The sequence below is a fragment of the Perca fluviatilis genome, chromosome 21, assembly GCF_010015445.1.
Source record: "Perca fluviatilis chromosome 21, GENO_Pfluv_1.0, whole genome shotgun sequence".
Lineage (NCBI taxonomy): Eukaryota > Metazoa > Chordata > Actinopteri > Perciformes > Percidae > Perca > Perca fluviatilis.
In genome coordinates this window covers 32,393,082-32,417,058 of record NC_053132.1, presented here as the reverse complement: position 1 = coordinate 32,417,058, position 23,977 = coordinate 32,393,082, and the positions used below count along the sequence as shown (strand labels likewise).

General features: G+C 41.2%; 1 protein-coding gene across 2 annotated transcripts in view; it reads left to right on the top strand.

The window, feature by feature from the left end:
- LOC120550790 (RNA binding protein fox-1 homolog 3-like) overlaps positions 1-23,977 on the top strand; it is a 1,027,376-nt gene that overhangs the window by 922,641 nt on the left and 80,758 nt on the right. For both annotated transcript variants that reach the window (XM_039787629.1, XM_039787628.1), the window contains exon 8: positions 21,383-21,436. In XM_039787629.1, coding sequence (XP_039643563.1) covers positions 21,383-21,436 — 54 coding nt within the window. The remainder of the gene's footprint in view (positions 1-21,382; positions 21,437-23,977) is intronic.

Here is a 23,977-nt window from a genome sequence, read left to right as displayed (position 1 = left end):
GGGGTGCGCGCACCACACTTTGGGAATCTAATCTAATCGCATTAGGATATTAGTATATTTAGTTCTCAAGATAGTTACAGTGAAAAACCTTTGAAACACAAAGAGAGAAAAAAAAAAAAAAAATATATATATATATATATATATATATATATATATATATATATATATATATATATATATATATATACACACACACACCTTACTGTAACCAAATATAAATAATGGAAAATTACATGTATCTGTATCATTCCAACTCAAAATTTTCCTTACATAAAAAAATAAAGATAATGTCCACTGCTGTAACAGTTCTTAACTTGATACCTTAGGAACTTCAACCATTTTTTTACAATCATATTTTCATATTAAATAAAGTTTATTATATTTAACTGTATTTTCAAATCTAGTTTTAACATTGTTATCATAAATTTCAACCAATATTTAAAAGCATTAAAAAAAACATGTTTAAAGTGCAATTATTTAAACTAACACCATGTAGAGTATTAAAAACTGTCACGGGTTGTCAGGAAAGGTTTGGACCCAAATGCAGAATAGATGATTTATTTAACAAAAAGGGAGTACATACCAAAATATCCAGAAAATAAAAGGCAAAAACTAAATCCAGAACAGAAGAACAGAATCTCAGAACTGGAACTCAGAGACGAATGGTTGACTCAAGACACAAACAAACTCACAGAACACAGAAACAGAATACAATAATCTGACAAAAGACAAGGGAGACACAGAGACTAAATACAAGAGGTAATGAGGACTAACAAGGGACAGGTGATACAACAGAGGCCTGTACTACGAAGCAAGATCAACTTGTCCTGGATCTCTTTCAGTAATCCGGCTTCAACTAACCTAACAACCGCGGTCCCGGATAACCTGTACTACGACGCTGGTTATCAACTAGTTCAGTCAACTCAGGGTTTCCCGATCTAGAGACGCGCGCGTTCACATAAAAGAGGCGGTGTTTGCACAGCATGACCAATCGCAAACATCTACCAGAGCTCCATGTTATTTCTCCATAAATATGAAGAACACAGACACGGTTTTACAGGGAAAACGCAATACAGTCGCTGCTTCCTAAAACAGGAGGAAAGCTGGCAAAAAATAAATAAATAGCCGACGCTGTAGATGTTTAAATCACAACGCTTATTAATATCACTTCCTCATCAGTCAGGAAGATCTGACCATAATTACACTTGTGCTTTCCATAAACAGTCGTTGCTTTAGCCTATTATTTCAGTTGCGACCCTGGCAGTGGGAAGCGATCGTGAGAGCAAATAAAAAATATAAAAACATAATTCAAACCGATGTGCGCATTGGCGACACACGGCTCAAGAAGCCGATATGTAATTCCCTCCCATTAAAATATATAGGCTATATTTCCACAAACCCTTGTTACGGGGTTGTTGGTCTCTCAATGTTTTAACTTTTATGAGCGATTCTCTCTCTCTCTCTCTCTCTCTCCCCCTCTCTCTCTCTCTGCACCGAGCTCCGCCTGATCTTCTTTAAGAACGGTGACGCCGTTATCAATCGACCTATTGATTGGTCAGTAGGCGGTGCTTTTACACCGGTTGATCTCTGATCTCCAACTTAAACTGCTCCTGACCAGGTTAGGTGTTCAGCATGAGTTACCACGGTGATTGAACCCGATAACAACTGATCCACCTTCGTAGTACAGAAAATCCTGGGTTGAGCCTGAAGTTAGCTCGTTAACGCCAAATCCTGCTTCGTAGTACAGGCCTCTGGTGAAACAAATCAGGGCAATCACAAGGGAGGGAAAACACAGGAAGTAAAACAGACAAGACAAGACAGAAAACCAGACTTCAAAATAAAACAGGAAACAGAACACAACCGAAACCCACAATCATGACAAAAACATTATAAATGAGCTCACATTAGCCCCTTATCTCACTGTTTGCTACCAAAGACAGGCAGGATGCACGTTTAAACAGTTAACAAACACTACCATCACCCTATGGTCCTGGTTAAAGGAACACACTGACTTACTGGGACTTTAGCTTATTCACAGTAACCCCCAGAGTTAGATAAGTCCATACATACCCTTCTCATCTCTGTGCGTGTTGTAACTCTGTCACCCCCACCGGTAGCTAAGCCTAGCACAGATCCTGGAGGTAACCCGGCTCCATCTAGCCAACTTTTTTTTTTTATTAACCTTTATTTAACCAGGAGAAATCCCACTGAGATTCAGAATCTCTTTGTCAAGGGAGTCCTGGCCAAGACAGCAGTACAAAAGTTCCATATTTAAAATATATAACAAAAACAGACAACATAAAACAGAAAAAGAAAACAGTTGGCAAATTAACATCATCTCCACATAATCACCAGCAGCGCTCAGTAGCAGCACAAGTGCATTTAGTACTCAAATAATCCTTTATCCTAATTTTAAACTGTATCAATGTTGGTAGGTAGTCTAATTTAAGATGATTCTGCAGTTTATACCAGTATCAATGTTGGTAGGTAGTCTAATTTAAGATGATTCTGCAGTTTATACCAGGATGAGGGTGCAAAAAATTAAAGGCACTTTCACCGAAAACAGTTCGAAAGGAGAAGGCCAACTAACACTCATACAAGTTACAGTGATGAGTACGAAAACCAGAATTAGTTACAAATCTTAGTGCTGCATGGTATGCTGCACTAAAAGAGAAACAGCCTTTGTTTCTATAATAGAAACCCAACTTCACTCTACGTTTTTTGTTAGACACTCTATATGCTGCTTGAAAGACAAACTTTCTTCTAAGAAAAAGCCAAGATATTTGTAGACTGATAGTCGTTCAATTACTCTCTCATCTAGAGTAACAATCTGACAAGCATCGTCTGTGTTCCTTGATTTAGAGAAGCACATCATTTTTGGAGATTCTTCTGAATAATTTTAAAAGCAGATTGCAGGTCCTCTGAGGCCCTTGTTAAGGATGAGGCAGAACAATACAAAATGGTGTCATCCGCATAAAAATGACACTTTGCTTTTGTTACATTCTGACAAGTCATTTATATAAATAGTAAATAAAATGGGCCCCAAAATGGACCCCCGAGGGACACCATTTTGTATAAGTAATGAGTTTGCGGACACACCATCAACCTGCCACTCAAGTAGTTGCCAAACCATTTGACAGCTTTTAAAGACATTCCAATATCCACCAATCTCTGAGACAAGACAGAGTGGTCAACTGTGTCAAACGCCTTTGACAGATCTAAAAACAGTGCAGCACAATATTCTTTAGAATCAATAGCACTTATTAAATCATTTAACACTTTCATAGTGGCAGTGACAGTGCTGTGTTTTTTACGAAAACCAGACTGCAAATCATTTAAAATGATTTTTGTTGCTAAATAATCTTTCAACTGGTCACTTATAGGCCCTTCTAAAACCTTGGCTAAAACAGATAGCTTAGATATTGGCCTATAATTATTTGGATTTGATCGGTCACCACCCTTTAATAAAGGAGTGACATATGCTGACTTCCATATGCTGACTTCCATACACTAGGTATTAATCCAGTTTCAATAGTCAGGTTGAAGATGTGTGTCAAAGGTTCTGCAATATGTTCAGTAGCAATATTTAAAAAATACAGATCCAACCCATCATGACCAGAGGATTTCATAGCGTTTAACCTTACAAGAGCATCATATACTTCCTGTGTTGCAATATGAACAAGATCAAAATTGAAAGGTTCATTTTCCCTAGACAAAGAGTAATCCTCTTGTGTCATCTGTTGTTGTGTTGCATGCTCAAACAACAACCCAGAAGATATAAAGTGCTGGTTTAGGGAATCTAGCATCTTTTTATTATCTGTAATAATTTCATCATTCAACTTCAATGCATTTGGCTTTCCAAAATTTAGAAGGTTTAGCTGAACTTTGACATAAATCATTTACATAAAAATCTGATTTAGCTCTGCGTATTTGAGAGACACATTTGTTTCTCAGGTGCCTAAAATGTTGCCAGTCTGAGCTGTTTTTGGATTTCTTTACTGTTGCCCAAGCAAGATCACGCTCATGAATTAGATCAGACAATTGCTCTGAAAACCACGGATTATCACGTCCTTTAATCTTATATTTCCTAAGAGGAGCATGCTTGTTCATAATATCCAAAAAAAGTGATTTAAAATATTGCAATGCTATCTCGGGCTCCGGGATCCACCCTGGTCCAATCACAAAGATTAAGATCAATTAAAAAAGCTTGTTCACAGAACGACTTAAGACTCCTCTTAATTATAATATGCGGTTTACATTTAGATATCCTGGTATCTCTCACACCCGCAATAACGCAGTGATCACTCAAATCATTTGCAAAAACAGCAGTAGCTTTGTATTTCTGTGGCACATTGGTTAAAAGCAAATCAAGTAGCGTAGACTTTTCAGGATGTTTAGGGTTTGGCCTAGTAGACGAGTCTATAATTTTGGTCAAATTCGCTGAGTCACAAAAACTTTTAAATAAATCAGATGCTGGAGTTAACCCGTCCCAATTTAAATCACCCATTAAAACCAATTTGGTGTATTTTATAGATGACAAACAATCAGACAATGAGGACAATGTATCCTTTGGTGCAGAAGGAAATAATATAACATCCCGCAACTGTTAAAACACAATTCTTCGATAATTCAATTTTCAATACTAGCAATTCAAATTGCTTAGGCACAGACTTGGATAATTGTACTGTTGCCTGCAAACTATTTTTTACATAGATCACCACTCCTCCACCTTTAGCACGGCGATCAGTACGAAATATATTATACCCCCTCCTATCCTATCAGGAGTGGAGCTACCCAGCCATGTCTCAGATAACACCATAATATCAACATTTGTCAATTTGGCCCAAATTCTGACCATATCAATTTTTGGCAGTAGACTTCTCACATTTATGTGCACACAACCAATACCAGACCTATTTAGAAAATCAGCAGGAGTTTGCAGCGATATCATATCGGTCACAGGACCTGGGTTAGGTTGCACATTTCCTGACATCAGCAGCATAAGTGTAATAATACATTTCAACATGCGTGTATTAAGACAGTGCTTCATACAATTTTTAGAATCACCACTCATTGTGATTTTGGACCAAGAGTTTTTTGATGGAATAAAGCAGTCACTTAGGAGGAGCAGGCTTAAAAGATGTTTAAAGTTTGCATGTTGAGAACCCATGCTCATGCAATACATCCAGCACCACTGACTGCCAACGAAGTCCTGTGCACAGTCAGTAACCTTTGATCGTGGTGACATGTAAAGTGCATCTAAGGAAACATCATAGTCACTCACTAGGACCTCCCGGTGCACCTCATACTCTGAGATTTCAAGCAGACAGAGCAAAGACAGAAAGACAAGAACCATACTCGCCATGATGGAATTTGCACACCACAGAGCAGGATAGCTGGAGTGGCACAACGGCTAATGGTGAAGTGGAGGGACTCAGGCTGTAGCTGTTGGAAACCCAGGCTATAGCTGGTAGCTAGTGGAGAGACCCAGGCTGTAGCTGGGACCTGATGGAGTGTAGGCCAGGCAGTAGATGGAACCCAGCCTGTAGCTGGTAGAAACCCAGGCTATAGCTGAAGTAGGAGGCCAGGCTGTAGCAGGTAGAGACCCAGGCGCAGCCGGTGCAGGCAGAGCGATGCAGGTCCACCCCAAAAGTAAACAAACAAAAAGATCCAGGCAAACTCCACACTCCCAGTCCAAAAAAATAATAGGCCTGTGCTGCTATTTCAGGCCAAAGACAAACCCCACAGCAGCAGATGGTTTGCAGCAGAAGGGCCAAACTGATTAGGTAGAGCACATGGAGCAGGCCACCAAATCAGGTAAAAATAGTTCATAAGTTGAGGAGTAAGCCACAATTTTTCCAATGGCTCACATCAAGCTTTGTTGAGAGGCAAACAATTTGTTAGAGAGGATGTTAAAATCCATTAAAAAACATGTTAAAACATACAAACAACAACTTAACAGAACAAAGGACAGGCTGCCATCTTGGATCGGGGATAAGCAATTAGTTGTTGCTCCCAATAAGTGACAAAATAACGCCAACATTTTTCCTATTTACATGTTGTGATTTGTATAGTCACAGCATGTACAAATAAGAAGGTCACATGACACACAGCCATCTTCTAACCGTATACATACTGGGAACTATATTCTCAGGAAGGCGAAGCACTGCTACTCTCTGCTCAGGGCTTCTCAGGTGCTGCAAGCATATCACTCCACCCAAGTAGCAGAAGTACTGATACTGCATGCCTTTGCTGGGGATTGCAGCAGCAATCAGTCTCATTTGCCACGCTGTGTGAGCTTGAGCCGCTTGTTCAATTTCGTTACTCTCCCTCTCCAATGCTGCGTCTCCTTTTTCAAGCCCTGGGGTCTCATTTATAAAACTGTGCGTAGGATCCTTACTATAAGTGTATGTACGCCCAAAAGCCCAAATTGGCGTACGCCGAAAAAAAGTCAGATTTATAAAACCGTGTGTACGCACACCTGTAAGCAATGTTCCCTTTATAAATCACAGATTGACTACAAGTGTGCGTACGTGGATCAGCCTCTTATCCCACCCTGTGCACGCTAATTTTTAACCATAAATAGTCAATGCAAAGCACCTCGTGAATGCTGATGAGTATGTTAATGACCATGGCAGTTGTTCTTCGTTACACCGAATCATGCTGAATCATGACGACTAGCGGAGAAAAAAAAACAAACAAACTCTCAGACGCTCTCAAACTCTCAGATTGCTGCCAATTGAATTATAATTTCGGCCTGTTGTCGCACAGTGTAGGGAAACCGGATCTATAGACTACCTTTATTAATAAAATCTTCCAAAACAGCAGGCATTACGGCACTCGGGGACAGCTTCAATATACCAGACGTATATAATAAGATTTAACAGAACTATATATTATATCCAAACAAGCCTTAGTGATGAAGATTATATATAATATTAATTTTAAAAAAAACACTTAGCTGTCTGACATTTCCCTCTGGAAACAGCCGGTTTCACCCAGAGTGGCGAAGACCAGTATTTGGACCGGGATGGCACGGTTCCGGCGTGTTGCCCTCTCTACTGGACCCGATTCAGTACATAGATCCAAGAGCGCAGCTATATTACTATTACAGCTATATTAGGGAATTTAAATCGGCATATGAGCCAGTCATCGTCATGGTCCCTGAAGTCTCTTTTTCTCCTGATTCTTCCATTGCTGTCCTCCTGCAGGGCCAGCAGTGCCATCATGCAGCATTACACACGGATTCACCGCAGTATTTATATGTTTAGCCTACAACAATTTGTGATTGTTAACACCTTGCTAAAATCACAGCAACAACTGGTGGTATCCCCCACCCCGAGATACAATTTGAAATCGAAATGTAATAGGCAAACACATTTTTCTTCATGCAGGTTTTGTTATGAACAGTATTAAAGTTCGGACTGATAACGAGGACATAGAGCGTAACGATTGCGCGATAGCTTAACGGCTGTATTTCCAGACTTTGACATTTGATGATATATGCATAGTTTTAAAGACAGATATTTAGTTATTTACACTGTGTTCTGCAGTTATCTAATGGTAGGGTATTTGATGATATCCTGTATTCCATGCAGTCGGGCTATCTCATCGTCCTGCGCTCCGTAGCAGACAATGTGACGACGAGACAGCGCTGATTAAATATTAAGAACGACTTTTGATTTAAGATTTGAGTTGGAGGTGTTTATGGAACAATTATCACTCAGAACAATTATCACTCAGTACAATCTTCATGATATGGTGTGAAGAAATGTGCGTGAGGCATTAATACTTAAACTTATTAAGAGTAGCCTAATCGTTATTCCCACATGTACTTTCTGCAGTCTGACTTCAGTTCACCACCTCACCATCTGCGTCGCCAATTCCTATTTTGTCTCCAAAATGTGCATACGCATGGGTCAGAGTTTGCGTGGAGGACCGCATATTCTCCCGTCAAGTTTGTTTTTTATAAATCACAAGCTTTGCACATTTTCAGCCCTGTTTTGTGCGTACGCCACGTTTATAAATGAGACCCCTGGGCAGCAACTCGGCAGGGCACAGATCGGTTCCGCCGACTTTAATTGTTGTCCGCTTGTGAATAAGTCCTTTCAATTTAAAATGATTCTTCAAACTCAAGTTTGACTTGGCAATATTTAAGATGTATTAATATACTGTGCCTTGTCAGCTATAGCATCTTGAGTTTTCTCAATTGACAGACGACCATGATGGCACCAAAATGTGTAAACCAATGGGTCCTGTCTCATGTTGGGCTACTTTAAATGTAGGAATTACAGTCAGTTAATAGCAAAATAATGTTTTTGGTCAAACATCTAATATAGAGAAAAAGCGACAAGATCTAAAGAAAACATACTGTGGATGTTAACCTTTATGGTGTTAGAGGTATACCGAGCTGACTGGCCATGTGTGATAAGAGGCCCATAAATTAGCTGTACAGGTCTTATCCCGTTTGCTTGTATTCCTATCTCTACTGTACATACCATGATAAGGAAGTGACTGAAGGGGACTTGTCCTCACAGCAGCTGCTGTAGTGTTTCCCATGTGTTAAGGCCAGGTCTGATCTTATTTAAATAACTTACTTCAATACTATATGACTGTTACACATTCAATACCAACATCAATTTGCTGGAAGGCGTGGCCACTAGCACCAAGTCTCACTCTACAGTAATTATCCAATTAAAATGACTCATGGAGTCAATCCAGACCATTAAGAGCTACATTAGAATAGAACCAATAGGCACCAAATGCATGGTTAGACTCAGGAGACACGGCTCTGGCAGGTAATTACTACAATGGTCTGCATCACAAGCAGAAAAACCTTGATTATGGTGTAATATTTGTGCCTCGTTTCTGAGCGAACAGTTGTATATTTTGAGCACAGAGACATACATTTTGCAACACACATACATTACATTTTGTAGAAAAATTATACACAAGCAAAAATAATTTTGTTTGAGCAAACAAAAATATTTTCAATGCTTAATAAAGGTATTGGCATGTTTTCTATTATCAGTATTATTGCACGTTAATATTGATAATAGCAAACATGCAAATACATTTATTAAGCATTGAAAATATTTTTGTTTGCTCAAACAAAAATGAACGTGCAATAATACTAATTTGCCCTCTCAAAAACTTTTGCTCTGCACGCAGGCAGACGCTGCTGTGCTCCGGTCATGTCTCCCTCTTCTCAACCTCCGCACTCAACTCTGACACAAACTTGCTCAACTTTTCAGCATTACAATTGTGCCACAAAATCAACCATTCTGAGAATTAAAGAATACCTGTTGGTAAAAGCATATACTGACTACAGTGGGGTAATTTGTCATTATTGATTAATATCACATAAATGCCTTAATATTTGTGTGTATTATAATGCCGTTATTTTGTTTGACTTATACCTCCTTGTGTGACTAACGTTAGTTTGACTCAGCCTTCACAAGCAGTCTAACGTTAGCACAGCAGCGGATAGACATACATATTAGAGCTGTCAGTCTTCCTCTTTAATACCATTCAAATTTCATTTATTTTTTTTAATATTCAAATAATATTAAAATATTGAATGCTCATATGCAGCCTGTTATACATATGTACTACACTACTCAGGCTTATACATTGTCAATGCCACTATGAAGGCTGTTTTATGGTTGTGCGTAGAATCGACGGCGTACCCACACAGACCCCTCTGCGTCTACGCCGGACCCTATGCCGTAGCCTGACGTGTACCTCTCCAAAAATGTAACTACACGTCACAGCGACGCACGCCGCTCAGCCGTGGCTTAGTAGCGTTGCATTTCCCCCGACTAATTTCCTGGTTCTCCTTCTCCATAAACAACATGAAATCAAGGAGAGGGTTAATGTGCACAAAATGTGCTTTTCCTGCTCCAGATTTCCCACCGTGGTCAGAAAGAACAGGGGAGACACTTTGTTTCTCTCACTATGACTCTAGAGTCGGTACTCACTCTGAAGCTAATCGCCGTCACTCTCTCACTTCTCCCTCGCTCTAACACACTCCCCACACACACAAACATGCCGGCTCAACCAGCGCATAAACGTATAAACATCAGGCCACTTATGTAGGCTACGGCGAGAGCTCTGCATGGAGCCTGCAGAACTGTAAAACAGGCTTAAGCATGTGGTTGTTGTTACACTTTCTTTCCACTAGAGGGATTTCTAACATCAGCCTGGCTTTGAACGGGACCTACGTCATGGCGCATTGCATTTCTGACACGCCACTCTCTGTTTACATTATATTCCACCACGAGCACACAGCAACAAACAGAAATCAACAGAGAACTCTGTAATGAAACATTATCTAACAAGTGTAGTGAAGCGGCTCTGTTGTAAAGGCTAACAGTGCTCGGTTAGCACAATGACATGTTAGCAGCTGTGCGTGCTGCGGCGCTGCGCTGCTATAGCGTCGGCATCCACCAATTCAATTAAATTCAATTTTATTTATAGTATCAAATCATAACAAGTTATCTCGAGACACTTTACAGGTAGAGTAGGTCTAGACCACACTCTATGAATTCCAAAACCCCAACAATTACAGTAATTCCCTCAAGAGCAAGCATTAGCAGTGGCTGTTGCGATAGTGGCAAGGAAAAACTCCCTTTTAGGAAGAAACCTCGACAGACCCTGACTCTTGATAGGCGGTGTCTGACGGGGCCGGTTGGGGGTGTGATGAACAGTGGCAAATAATAGTCACATTAAAGATAATGGAACAGTGATTTCGAAGGTCATCGTGGAAGTTCATGTCATAGCAGGGCACATGGTGTCATACTGAGTAGTGCAGTCTCCTATACCGGATCCTGACTACTCTGTGCGTATGAACATCACAGCAGAGTGTTGCAGGATGTAACGTGGCACTGCAGAGCATGGGTGGATGCGGCGGACGCAGCAGGACGCAGCAGGACGCGGCCAGGAATTGCAGGGAATCGCAGAGAAAAGCTCGGCGAAGAAGAAACATAAGGACTCCGGGGAGTAAACTCCCCAGAGCTAGGTTAGTAACAAGCATTTCTGGGACAGGATGCATACAAAAGGAAACAAGTGAAAACAGAGATGAGAGAGCAGCTCAGTGTGTCATAGGAAGGAAGGAACTTCCCCGGCACTCTATACACGCCCCAACAATTCCAGCAATTATAGTAATTCCCTCAAGAGCAAGCAGTGCGACAATGGCGAGGAAAAACTCCTTCTTGGGAAGAAACCTCGGACAGACCCAGGCTCTTGGTAGGCGGTGTCTGACGGGCCAGTTGGGGATATGATGAACAGTGGCGATAATAGTCAAATTAATAATGGAACAGTGACTTCAAATGGTAGTCGTAGTAGTTCATGTCATATCAGGGCGCTGCAGGGCGTTACAGGATGTAGCGTGGCCCAGCAGAGGATGGATGGACGTAGCAGGAAGCAGCAGGGTTCAGCAGGACGCAGCATGACATTGCAGGGCACCGCTGAGCTCAGCAGGGAGTGCAGCAGGACCACGGTGACAGCTGCAACCAGGATCTTGGTGCCAAAGTTCTACAAGGAAATACGCTGGGGGAAAAAACATAAGGACTCCGGGGAGTAAACTCCCCAGAAGCTAGGATTAGTAACAAGCATTTCTGGGATGGGATGCACACAAATGGTAATAGAAAGGGAGAGGAGAGAGCAACTCAGTGTGTCAAAGGAAGGAAGTCCCCTGGCATTCTAGAACTATAACAGCGTAACTAAGAGAGACAGGTCATAAGGAGAGGTAGCCTGTTCGGGCTTTGAACTCTCCCCTGCCAGATCGGGATTTGCTGGCCTGCCTCCCTCTACTTTTGTTATATATTATTAATCTAACAATTATGAAGAGAAGCAGTTGGGCCAGTTTGGTGGACACTGCAACTCCTCACTCCCTAACTATAAGCTTTATCAAATAGGAGAGTTTTAAGTTCATTCTTGAATGAGGTGACAGTTTCTGCCCCCCGAACCCAGATTGGGAGATGGTTCCATAGGAGTGGGAGCTTGATAACTGAAGGCTCTGGCTCCCATTCTACTTTTAGAGACTCTAGGTACCACAAGTAACTCTGCATTCTGGGAGCGCAGTGCTCTAGTGGGACAATAAGGTATTAGGAGCTCTTCTAAATATGATGGTGTTAAAGGATATATCCTGATAAAAAATAGCCCTAGATTTCTGACAGTAGTGCTGGAGGCCAGGGCAATACCATCCACAGTAGCTATGTCTTTAGATAATGAGGTTTGGAGGTGTTTAGGGCCCAGCACAATAACTTTTTTTTTTCTGTTTTGTTAGAGTTTAACCCTTTAAGCGACAAAGTTGCAAAATTGCGACAGGACACGGTACTGAATCAAACAGCTGTTTTCTCTGAATAAAGTGTTATATGTCATTCATACTCCCCTCCACTAGTTGGCAGACATCCCATACTTAGACCTTAGCTCAGAAATACATCATGCTTCAATGCAAAATGTTCGAGGAAATCCCATCCAAACTTGACTTTTTTTGTCAAAAGTGACTAGCGACTTTTTCTGGTGTTATTGGAGACTTTTGAGGTGTTTGGAGATTCGTGAAAGCACGTATCACTCTACAATTACTGTGCAGGTGCTGCCGTGAGCCCCTCCCTCGTCCAAAGCCCGTGGCGGTCAGTCTCTCAGTAGCCTCGCGCAGCACCCCAGCCTCCCGTCAGAGCAGAGATGAGACACACACCACTCGCGTCCAGGCTGCATTGAATCAACGTATTCGCTACCGTTCTTACCCGGCTTAGGCCGGGTGTAGGCTAAATGTAAATGATTCTTCACTCTTACACAAAATAATTAGGGACCACGCCGGTACTGAATCAATCAGCTGTTTTCTCCGAATAGAGCGTCACTCTGCAATTACTATGCCCAACAAGCAGCGGGTGCTGCCATGAGCCCCTCCCCGCCTCACAGGCGGTCAGTCTCTCAGTAGCTTCGCGCTGCAGTCCCAGCCTGCAGTCAGAGCAGAGAGGAGACACACAGCACTCCACTACTTAGACCTTAGCTCAGAAATACGTCATGCTTCAATGCAAAATGTCCGACGAAATCCCATCCAAACTTGACTTTTTTTGTCAAAAGTGACTAGCGACTTTTTCTGGTGTTATTGGAAACTTTTGTGGTGTTTGGAGACTCGTGAAAGCACGTATCACTCTACAATTACTGTTCTCAATGAGCAGCAGGTGCTGCCGTGAGCCCCTCCCCCATCCAAAAAGAAAACCGCCTACTGTTTACATGAGTTTTGTGGCGTAGTAATAGTTGTAGTTTACGACTGTTGGCTTACAATTTACTTTTTCCCTGTTCATTTGATATGTGGACAACATAACAAATGGATGGAGGGGGGTAAATCTGATGAAATAAATTCAACTCTCTTTCAAAATATCAGGTATTTCATGGAATTTACATAATCCAATATGGCCGCCGCGATATGACGTCATAATATGCAAATTAGATGGAAAAATGTACTCCCTAGATAAACGTTAGGTCATTCTGAATATTTGTTTCATTTACACTTTGTCTCTATCGCAAACCATTTTCAAGCCAGAGCCTTCTCAAATTTAGGTGTCAAAACCTAGTATTTTTAAAAATAAAACCCGGCGCCTAAAGGCAAGGCAAGGCAAGGCAGCTTTATTTGTATAGCACATTTCAGCAACAGGGCAATTCAAAGTGCTTTACATAAAACATTAAAGAGCAGTTAAAAACAATTTAAAACAATTTAAAAACATTAATAAACAAATTAAAAACATTAAAAGACAAGAATAAAATTGATAGTGCAGTATAAGAATAAAAGTTACAGTGCAGTATAAGAAATTAAAGTAAATAGATTATTTAAAGAAAAGCAACATCAAAAAGATAGGTCTTTAGCTTAGATTTAAAAGAACTGAGAGTTGCAGCGGACCTGCAGTTTTCTGGGAGTTTGTTCCAAATATGTGGAGCATAAAAACTGAACGCTGCTTCCCCCTGTTTAGTTCTGACTCTGGGGACAACAAGTAGACCTGTCCCAGACGACCTGAGAGGTCTGGGTGGGTCATAATGTAGTAGCAGATCAGAAATGTATTTTGGCCCTAAACCGTTTAGTGATTTATAAACCAGTAAAAGTATTTTGAAATCAATTCTTTGAGGCACTGGAAGCCAGTGTAGAGACTTCAGTACTGGAGTGATGTGATCCACTTTCTTGGTCTTAGTGAGGACTCGAGCAGCAGCGTTCTGAATCAGCTGCAGCTGTCTGATTGATTTTTTGGGAAGACCTGTTAACATCAGAAAATTATAGGTCATCCAGGATTTTATATCTTTAATGCACGCTTGAAGTTTAACTAGCTGACTGGTTTCATCTGGTTTGATTGACAAGTATAATTGGGTGTCATCCGCATAACAGTGAAAGTTAATTGAGTGTTTCCTAATAATATTACCAAGAGGAAGCATATATAAGGAGAATAAAATTGGTCCAAGCACTGAGCCTTGTGGAACGCCATGGCTAACTTTAGCGTACTTGGAGGATTTATCATTAACATTAACAAATTGAGATCGATCAGAGAAATAGGACTTAAACCAGCTTAGAGCAATTCCTTTAATGCCAACTAAATGTTCCAATCTCTGTAACAGGATTGTATGGTCAATGGTGTCGAATGCAGCACTAAGATCTAGTAAAACAAGAATGGAGACAAGTCCTTTGTCTGCAGCAGTTAGAAGGTCGTTAGTAATTTTCACCAGTGCCGTCTCTGTGCTATGATTCTTTCTAAATCCTGATTGAAAGTCATCAAATAAACTATTGCTATGTAGAAAATCACATAGTTGGTTAGCGACTACCTTCTCAAGGATCTTGGAGAGAAATGGAAGGTGGGTGGGTTTCGAGGGTGGGTTTTTTCAGAAGAGGTTTTATCACAGCTATTTTAAATGACTGCGGTACATAACCTGTTAATAAGTAATATTGGCCTTTCTTATTGCCTTCCTATAGGTTTTGAGACTTTCTTGCCAATCCAAACGAGATTCTTCCACTTTGGTGGAACGCCATTTACTTTCGAGGTTTCGCGAGATTTGTTTTAATTTGCGAGTTTGGGAGTTATACCAAGGTGCTAGTTTCCTTTGCTTCATCATCTTCTTTTTGAGGGGAGCAACGGAGTCTAAAGTCATCCGTAGGCAGGTCGTAGCACGGTCTACAAATGTATCAATTTGAGAGGGACTGAGGTTAACGTAAAGGTCCTCTATTATGTTAAGGCATGACATAGAGTCAAATGCTGTTGGAATATCTTCCTTAAATTTAGCTATAGCACTGTGAGATAGGCATCTAGTGTAGAAGCTTTTATCTAATTTAGTATAGTTAGGTAGTAAGAATTCGAAAGTAATTATAGAATGATCTGATAATACCGAATTCTGCGGAAATATTATTAAATCCTCAATTTCAATACCATATGCCAGCACAAAGTCGAGGGTGTGGTTAAAACAGTGCGTGGCCTTGTGCACACTCTGACTGAAAACGATTGATTCTAATAAAGAGTTGAAAGCAGTACTAAGGCTATCATTGTCAACGTCCACATGGATATTAAAATCACCTACAATAAGTACTTTGTCTGATTTAAGGACTAAACATGATAAAAACTCTGAGAATTCAGATACAAATTCAGAATACGGACCTGGAGCCCTCTAAATAACAACGAATATAATTGGCTGTAATGTCTTCAATTTTGGATGTTGAAGATTAAGAACAAGACTCTCAAACAAGTTATAATTTAGTTTAGGTATAGGATTAATTAACAGGCTTGAATCAAAGATGGCTGCAACTCCCCCTCCTCGGCCTGAGCCTCTAGGAATTTGAGTATTAATATGACTGGGAGGAGTGGCTTCATTAAGACTGACATATTCTTCATGGCCCAGCCAGGTTTCAGTAAGACAAAATAAATCAATTTTATTATCTGATATCAAGTCGTTTACCAGTACTGCTTTAGAAGACAGAGATCTGATATTTAATAGTCCACATCTAATTTTCCTATTTTGTTCTATTGTTGCAGTCGTTTTAATTCCAATTAGGTTGTTAAGTATAGCGCATCTTTTGTTTACCTTTGATTTAACCAATCTGAGTCGGGGGACAGACACCGTGTTTATTAGACTATGAGTGGGCGACTGCTCCAACGGAAGCACAGAGGGGCGCGTAGCACTTCACCTCTGATTACTAATATCAAACTTGGGTTGTCATGGTTTATGATCGATAATAGACTCGGTCAGATTTTTTGATATGAGAGCGGCTCCGTCCAAGGTGGGATGAATGCCGTCTCTCCTAATCAGACGAGGCTTTCCCCAGAATGCCCCCCAGTTATTTACATAGCCCTCATCGTTAGCTGGGCACCACTCCGACAACCAGCGGTGGAAGGATGACGTACGGCTGTACATTTCATCACTGGTCAGGTTTGGCAGGGGTCCAGAGAACACTACTGAGTCCGACATTGTCTTTGCGTATACACAAAGTGACTCAACATTAATTTTAGTGATCTCCGAGCTTCATTACCACCTACCGCGGAAGTAGGATCTTACTATATTTACGGTTCTTTTTAGCCAGCAGCTTTAGATGAAATTCTATATCGCCCGCTCTAGCCCGGGGGACACATACCACCTCAGCCGGCGCTTTCGACATGTCCGCGTTAGTATAGTAGAGTCCAATAACCAGAATTGGCTTCTCAGCGGGTATATCACTGAGTAGGGAGAAACTGTTAGAGAGGCGAAGATGCTCCGGTTTAGAGCGACCGTCATCATGTGCACTCCCTGGTTTAGATCTAACGCTACGCTTCCCTCGGACAGTCACCCACTCGCCCGGCTGCTCAGGGCCTGCCGAGGGACAGCTAGCAGAAGCTGCAGAAGCTACAGAAGCTACAGTATGTTGGCCCGCATCAACTACGTGGCGCTGGCTAGCTACGGAAGCATATGATTCTGAATCCATGATGCGGAGCCGTGCCTCAAACTCACTAAGCCTTGCCTCCACAGCAGCGAATATACTACATTTATTACATGTATCGTTATCACTAAAGGAGGCAGAAGAGTAGCTAAACATTTGACACACAGAGCAAGAGAGAGCAGGAGAGGGAGATGAATTAGCCATTGCTAATGGCTAAGCTAAAGTAGCTAACAGCGTTTTAACAACTGTAAGATCAGCGAGGCAGTCGCTGTAAGGGAAGCGAAGTATAAGTGCTTGAGTAGAACAACTGTAATTCAAATGCAATCCAGGCAAATAGCCGCTAATTTAAACAATAAAGCAGAGTTGAGTAAGTTTTTGCTGGAGCAGCAAACTAGCGTTTGAAACACGGGAACACCGGAAGTGACAATACCGGAAGTGACAATACACTTACCGTCTCTCGGTATATTCGATCCTAAATTTCACAGGAAGCCAGTGCAGATAAGCTAATATAGGAGAAACATGATCTTTTCTCTTAGTTCTCGTCAGAACACATGCTGCAGCATTCTGGATCAGCTGGAGAGTCTTAAGGGACTTATTTGAGCAACCTGATAGGAAGGAATTACAGTAGTCTAGCCTAGAAGTAACGAATGCATGGACTAGTTTTTCAGCATCAGCACAGTTTTGAGACAGGATATTCCTAATTTTGGCAATGTTACGAAGATGGAAAAAGGCTGTTCTTGAGGTTTGTTTTAAGTGGGCATTGAAAGATATATCCTGATCAAACATTACTGCTACATTCCTGACAGTAGTGCTGGAGGCCAGGGTAATGCACGCTTGAAGTTCAGCTAACTGACCACTTTCGTCTGGCTTAATTAACAGATATAATTGGGTGTCGTCTGCGTAACAGTGAAAGTTAATTGAGTGTTTCCTAATAATATTGCCTAGAGGAAGCATACATAAGGAAAATAGAATTGGTCCAAGCACTGAGCCTTGAGGAACGCCATGGCTAACTTTAGTGTACTTTGAGGGTTTATTGTTAATGTTAACAAATTGGGATCGCTCAGAGAAGTAGGACTTAAACCAGCTTAGTGCGATTCCTTTAATGCCAACTAAGTGTTCCAGTCTCTGTAACATGATGGTATAATAGTGTCGAATGCAGCACTAAGATCTAATAAAACAAGTATGGAGTCAAGTCCTTTGTCAGCAGTCGTTAGTAATTTTCACCAGTGCCGTCTCTGTGCTATGATGCATTCTAAATCCTAACTGAAAGTCTTCAAATAGACTGTTCCTTTGTAGAAAGTCACATAGTTGGTTAGCGACTACCTTCTCAAGGATTTTGGAGAGAAAGGAAAGGTTAGATATAGGTCTATAGTTGGCTAAGACTTCAGGATCGAGGGTAGGTTTTTTCAGAATAGGTTTTATCACAGCTATTTTAAATGACTGCGGTACATGACCTGTTAATAAAGACAAATTGATCGTGTCTAGTATTGTGGTGTTGACCACAGATAGTGCTTCTTTAAAGGGGTGATAGAATGATTATATAGGGTATTTCACACTGTTCCTTATGGTCTCCTAATGGGGTATGTAACATTAGTTGGGCTGAAAATGGCCTGGTTGATATTTTATTGGCCCTTATGCATCCCTGTGTTTTGGCCCTATTTGTAACAAGAGCTTTTCTTCCAAATATGGTATGGTCATGAATATTTAGATGAGCCCGCGCGCTGCTTGGTTGAGCCTTAGCCCCGCACAACACATAGAGATCGCTGATTGGTTGAGCGAATCCCATAACAGACACACAGACATTAGAAACGCGACAGAATCCCATATTCCAGACACTGCAATGTTTCCTTACCAAATTCACTTCTGAGACTTTTTTATGCCAGAAATCAACTATATAAAGCTCAAATATGGGCCGTTTTACGAAAATGGATGGCTAATTGCAAATTTGGTAAAAGTGTGTGTCGGAGTTCAGCTGCCTGTGTTGCTGGCTCGCCGCCTGGCCTGCCTTCCTCCACAGACCCCGGCTTGCTGTGAGCTCGATTGAGCTCCGGCACGGCTGCTGCAGCCCACAGCACCTCATACCCGCGCAAAGTCACCGTTTGGGCTGGTGGACTACTACCAAACGCCGCTGCCCTGACATAGCTCCAGGGCCTGCATCTCCTCTCTTCCTGCTAGCTAAATGGCCCGTGTGTGAGAGCGCGGTCAGCGAGCTTGTTACACCAGCAATCTCTTACCACATGTTACACACGTCACGCCACTTAGCTATACAACATATAACTATATGTTTTATAAAGCTAACAACGGTGTCCGATTTCAAGTTAATGAATATTTGTGAGCTGTACGGGTTTTGGATTACGACTGTCCCTGCAAACCTATGTGTACGATTACAGCGCTAGTTAGCTTCAATTTTGGTCGTAATTTGAGTATATTTACAGTTTGAATTTCGGCACGCCACTTATACAACATCTAACTATATGTTTTATAAAGCTAACAACGGTTCCGATTTCAAGTTAATGAATATTTGTGAGCTGTAAGGGTTTCGTTAGCTGCGACTGTCCCTTCAATCCTATGTGTACAGATTGCGGCTAGTTAGCTTCATTTTTGGTCGTAATTCGAGTATAATTTGCAGTTTGAATTTCGACACGCTACTTATACAACATCTAACTATATGTTTTATAAAGCTAACAAATGGTGTCCGATTTCAAGTTAATGAATATTTGTGAGCTGTACGGGTTTCGTTAGCTGGCGACGCGTCCCTGCAATCCTATGTGCGTACAGATTGCGGCTAGTTAGCTTCATTTTTGGTCGTAATTCGAGTATATTTACAGTTTGAATTTCGTCACGCCACTTATACAACATCTAACTAAATGTTTTGTATAGCTAACAACGGTGTCCGATTTCAAGTTAATGAATATTTGTGAATTCCAGAGGAATTCTAAGAGGAGGCTAGCTAGCTCTCATTGATAGAGCTCCATCCAGCCGCAGGCTCTATCAATGAGACTCATGGAACGCAGCGTTTATTTTCCCAATCGTTTGTTTAAATAACTCAACACATTATAATTACACACATTATAAGATTAACTAGAATCTGTGATAAGAGAATGCTGGCGTCAAGCGCTCGCTGGAGGCGTTCACTCACATACACCGGGCATTTAGCTAGCTAGCAGGAAGAGGGGAGTTGCAGGCCCTGGAGCTCTTTCCAGAGCAGCGGTGTTTGGTAGTAGTCCACCAGCCCAAACGGTGACTACTTGGGCCGGGTATGAGGTGCTGTGGGCTGCATGCCGCCGGAGCGTCAATCGGGCTCACAGCAAGCCGGGGTCTGTGGAGGAAGGCAGGCCAGGCGGCGAGGCAGCAACACAGGCAGCACCAGCCTCTGAAGTCCGACACACAGTCGGACAAAATTTGCAATTAGACATCAATTTTCGTAAAAACGGCCCATATTTGACCTCTAAGTAGTTGATTTCTCGCATAAAAAAGTCTCAGAAGTGAATTTAACGGTAAAATAGCATATGAACAATGTATACATTTTCTGAGATCTGCAAGACCTAGATTCAGAAGACTAACTGATCTCAGGTGTCATGGTAGCCTATGTAAATGTTGGGCGTGACCGTTCTCTCTTAATACACCCATGGGCTGACAAAGGTTCCCGGTTTTGGGAGGTTGACGTCAACTTCCAGCTCTGTTGGGATTCGCCCGTTTTCAGCGGCAGTTTCAAAATATGAAATTTTCATAGTAAAGGGGTGTCAATGGGATTTTGAGCTTATATGTATGTCCTATTTACCCACCGAACTGTCGTTATTCAACTATGACAGGGTAAAATCGGTTTTGCATTCTATCACCCCTTTAAGTAGCCTCGTTGGAATGGGGTCTAAGAGACAGGTAGTTGGCTTGGCTGAAGAGACCTTTAACATTAATTGTTGAAGGTCTATAGGATAAAAGCAGCTTAAGTATGTATCAGGTCTTATCATTCTCTCCAGTCTTCCTGCGCCCAATGGTGAGCTTTTAGAAGTTGAGGGCGTAAGGTGATGAATTTTATCTCTAATTGTTATAATTTTATCATTAAAGAAGCTCATGAAGTCATCACTACTCAGAGCTACAGGAATAGATGGCTCAGTAGAGCTGTACCGTAATGTTTATTAACACTGCATTGCCCTAGTCCCCTACACATATATATGCACACTCAAACACACACCACACACACACACACACACACAGACACACACACACACACACACACACACACACATTATTTTATTACCACGACTGAGCAAACACAGCATTGAACAGCATTAAGTGCAAATGGATATTTTAATAATCTACTTGTCGGGTGAAGATCGGTTTGTTAATTTGGAGCCTTAACTGCTTGATCTTTTTAGTGTTTTTTTATTTCAGAGTATGTGAGAACAGTGCAGGTCATCATGTTCTAATTATTTCCTTCCCCTTCTTTTCTCTTCATCCCCTGCCCTACTGCTCCCTCCCTGTCTTTCACAGCAATTTGGCAAGATTTTAGACGTGGAGATTATTTTTAATGAGCGAGGCTCCAAGGTAAGTGCACTGTAACCACACATTCATGCACACTCTCTCACACACATTATTTTCCAGCTGACTGTGTTTGTCCCCTGCCCTCATCTTGCAGTCCTCCACTCCTCTCACTGTCTTCACAGCTCTCTTTCCTTCTGTCTAAAAGTAATTACAAACCTGAATCAATGACACTTGCCTGCAGGCAGCTTTTACACCTTAGCAGTCTGCAAACCATTGTGACATAGGCTACAATGAATCACTGCCAAGAAGAAGTAATACATTGTATGCGGATATACTCTCAGTACACACTTTTGCTGTTGAAACGAATTTTGGAAGTCAAATATAATTCCAATTGTAAAGCAATTAATACTAACTGAATGCTGAAATGACTATTCAAATGTGTATTTTTCATATATGTGTTAGCTAATGTTAGCAATCTTTTAGCATCTTTGGGCATGGAGCTATGGGAGACATTGAGTAGTCGACAATGGGAAATGGGAAAATACTGTTTTAACATTTAACATCCACTGAGTCAAAACATATTGCCCAGAGAGAATTGTATTATGGAAATTTGTGTTATGATCACAGACTGTATAAAAGAAGTGGACGGATGTGGCTTCCTGATCTAAAATGTACCTTGAACCTGCTTTCTAGTGCGTAGCAAAATAAAGTAAAGGAAAAACTATAAAGCAGGGTATGCTTTAGGGCAGGGCTACCTTGACAGGTTGCCATGGTAACAAGCAGAATTAGGGCTAGCGATACTAACCATGGCACTATGAACATTGAGATAGCGATAGTGAACTGGATTTTGGGCGTCTGTGTTTTCGTCTTAAACTTTGACAATTTCACAGTGTTTTACTTCATCATAGTTAGTCTTAACGTTTTGGTTGACTAAAAATGTCTTGCGTAGCATTCGGTTGCACCTTGCTAGCTAGCTAGCGCAAGCCAGGAGGTCTGGTAAGAGCTACAAGTAAGAAGTCAAGGTACGTAATTGCTGTCCTACAGTAAACATTCCCAAACAGGCAATGCGCATCTAATAACATAAAACCTTTGGTAACTAGTGTAACATGAGCCTCATTACCCTCATAATATTACTGTATACTGCTTGCTTCTGTAAATTTGACAGCTGTTATCAATCCAACCTTGCCATGCCATCTCTCCCCTTTCAGTGAGTGGATTAAAGATTAGGTTGAATAGTTGAATGAAAACCACCTACCCCATGTGTGGCCATGATGATGGGGCAACATCTTTTGTTTTGTTAATGACTTTCCTGCTGCTAATGTCTGCTTAGAGTAGGGTGACCAAACGTCCTCTTTTGCCCGGACATGTCCACTTTTTACCTACTGTCCGGGGCGTCCGGGGTTTTTTTATAAATTCATGAAAATGTCCAGTTTTTCATGGGACCATTAAGCGTGTACTTAAATTGACTGGCGCTTTGCACACAATACTACGGTACTTTGTTGTTTGACGTAATTCCCGAGAGGCTGCCTTGTGGGCTGCTCTGCAACGTGCACATATACAGGGACCAGAGCAGACAGCGGAGCAGCATTGCACACAAAATGCCAAAGTGTTTCCTGCTAAAGAGTTCCCACCGTGGTCAGAAAACACAGGGGAGAAACTTTGTTACTCACTTCTCCCTCGTTCTATCATCCACTCATACACACACACGCACACACCAGCGCACAAGTATAAACATCATGCCACTTATGTAGGCTACGGCGAAAGCTCTGCGTGGAGCCTGCGCACAACCATAAAACAAGACTAGTGCAGCTAGAGCAGCTTCACAGTTGAACAGCAAAAAAAATGTCCCACGTACGAGAGGCAGAGTGCACCGTGTGCAAAGCTGGCACATATGTTGTCTTTAGTATTTATCTTATTACATTGAAAAGGTATTAAGAGATATTTTGTTGAAGCTGGATTTTCTAGCACAGAAGAGGTCATATTTAGAACATTATTTCATATTATTTATTTATTTTAAAAGAGAGCTATTATTTTGTTACAGGTTGTTACAGATTTTATTTTATTTTATTACAGAAGTTATTTTTACACCATTGAGGCATAATAAAGCATGTTCATTAACCTCTGAGAAGCCTGTCGGAATTTGTCTCGAGGCTGGGCCGAGTGTCCTCTTTTTTGGAAATGAAAATATGGTCACCCTAGCTTAGAGCAGTAAGCTAAAAGCTTGAAGAACTCTCCCAAAAACTCAAGACAAGACAAATCACAGAAACCTTAACCTTACTGAATGTTTTTCACATAACACACAAAATGAATAAAACCTGAAAGGCATGAAACGTAATCAATTTCAGCATTTTTATTCTGGCAAGTAAACTAAATGGTAAATCACTGCTCAAATTATTAAATTTTTTTCACTTTTTTAATGAAAGAACAACAATAAGTCCCCTCAGCATTTATATTTGTGCACTATGTCTTTGAGTTCAATAGTCAACACACAACTTGTCATCTGATTGCACAGCCAGTCCTCACCCAGAAAACAACCATAAATGTGCAAGCAACTCATAGCGTCTGACAATTACGTTTCCTGTTCGGCGGCGAACTCTCGTTGCA